Source organism: Penaeus monodon, chromosome 28, assembly GCF_015228065.2.
Source record: "Penaeus monodon isolate SGIC_2016 chromosome 28, NSTDA_Pmon_1, whole genome shotgun sequence".
Taxonomy (NCBI): Eukaryota; Metazoa; Arthropoda; class Malacostraca; order Decapoda; family Penaeidae; genus Penaeus; species Penaeus monodon.
Genome location: NC_051413.1, coordinates 33534663 through 33535913, shown reverse-complemented (window position 1 = coordinate 33535913; position 1251 = coordinate 33534663). Strand labels below are relative to the sequence as shown.

General features: G+C 54.0%; 1 protein-coding gene across 1 annotated transcript in view; it reads left to right on the top strand.

Moving 5' to 3' along the window:
• LOC119591519 (sodium channel protein para-like) overlaps positions 1-1251 on the top strand; it is a gene marked incomplete in the record, with an annotated part of 263120 nt that overhangs the window by 203329 nt on the left and 58540 nt on the right. Inside the window, 1 exon segment of the mRNA XM_037940268.1 lies at positions 264-386. Within this exon segment, the coding sequence (XP_037796196.1) occupies positions 264-386 (123 nt within the window).

The window sequence follows — 1251 nt, the reverse complement described above, 5'->3', positions numbered from 1 at the left end:
TCTCCTTCTCTGACGCTGCCGTGCCCCGAGGCTGTTGTCTTGAGCAGATGCAGCATCTCTTCTGTAACTGACGTCTTTTTTCCCCCGTCTGCAGATCCTTGTTCTTGTCTCTTCGTGTCCGCCTACAGGAGGATGTGGCGTGGTTGTCTCACTGGCTCTCTCTCTCCCTGTAGTGTCCGTGGTGTCCGGCGTAGTGTCGTAGCGGCGCCAGCTCTCTCGCTCTCCATTTCCCGTTGTGTAACTCTTGCGGGCTCTAATTCCAGGTGTCCTTGATTAACCTTGTGGCAACCCTGGCCGGCGCAGGCAAAATTCAGGCGTTCAAAACGATGCGAACGCTACGTGCGCTGCGTCCCCTGAGGGCCATGTCCCGGATGCAGGGCATGAGGGTAAGTGCCCCCGCCCGCAGCCGCTCTCACGAGCAGCTGCTGCACGGCGCATGCCCAACCTGCTGTCATACCATGCAGGCTCCCTAGGCCCGCGCCACGCTCACCACAATGCCGCGGCGCTCACCACACCCGAGGCGCGAGGCTGCGTAGTGAGGGTGGCGGCCGGTCCTACCTGCTGCCTTCGTGTTGTTTCCACTTCGCCGCCGGACGCCGCCCACCTGCGCCCCCTGGGAGCGTGGGCGGCGTTACGGGGGCAGCGGAAAGGGGCGGAAAGCCAGGGGATTCAAGTTCACATTCCTTAATCTGAACTCTTACGGCGCTTGGAAACACAGCTGTTCCTTAAGGGCCAATCCATCAATTCACGCGCTCCTGACGCATGCGCACTAGAGTATGTAGGTGCATGGGTCACACTCCGTCAGCATGATCAGATTCGTTCTTGACTCCTTCGATCAAAAAACTGAGGCCATTCTGATTACACTGAGCTACACAAAACCGCAAAATAATCTCGCCTGAGCCAGCAACAGCACCACAGATACTTCACAGTTGTCACCCAATTCTAACTTACTGATTTCCCCCACAAGAAGCTTAGCCTTCTCACCCACAAGAACGATTTAGTGGCTTATAAGCAATGCTGACTTAACACAACGATGCCATAAGTGCCCTTCGAATTCAGTGCCATCTCATGAAAGCCACACGAATTAAAATACTGCATGCAAAACATCTTTTCTGTTGCATGATCTCTTTCTATTCTTTGCATTGCAGTCTTAGGGATTAAAGTTTGATGATCCAAGTCCTTTGTGTTGCTTTGTGTTGCAGGGAAACGCTATAGTCAGTGCATGACTTGTAGAAAGTGTTTCCTGTTAGA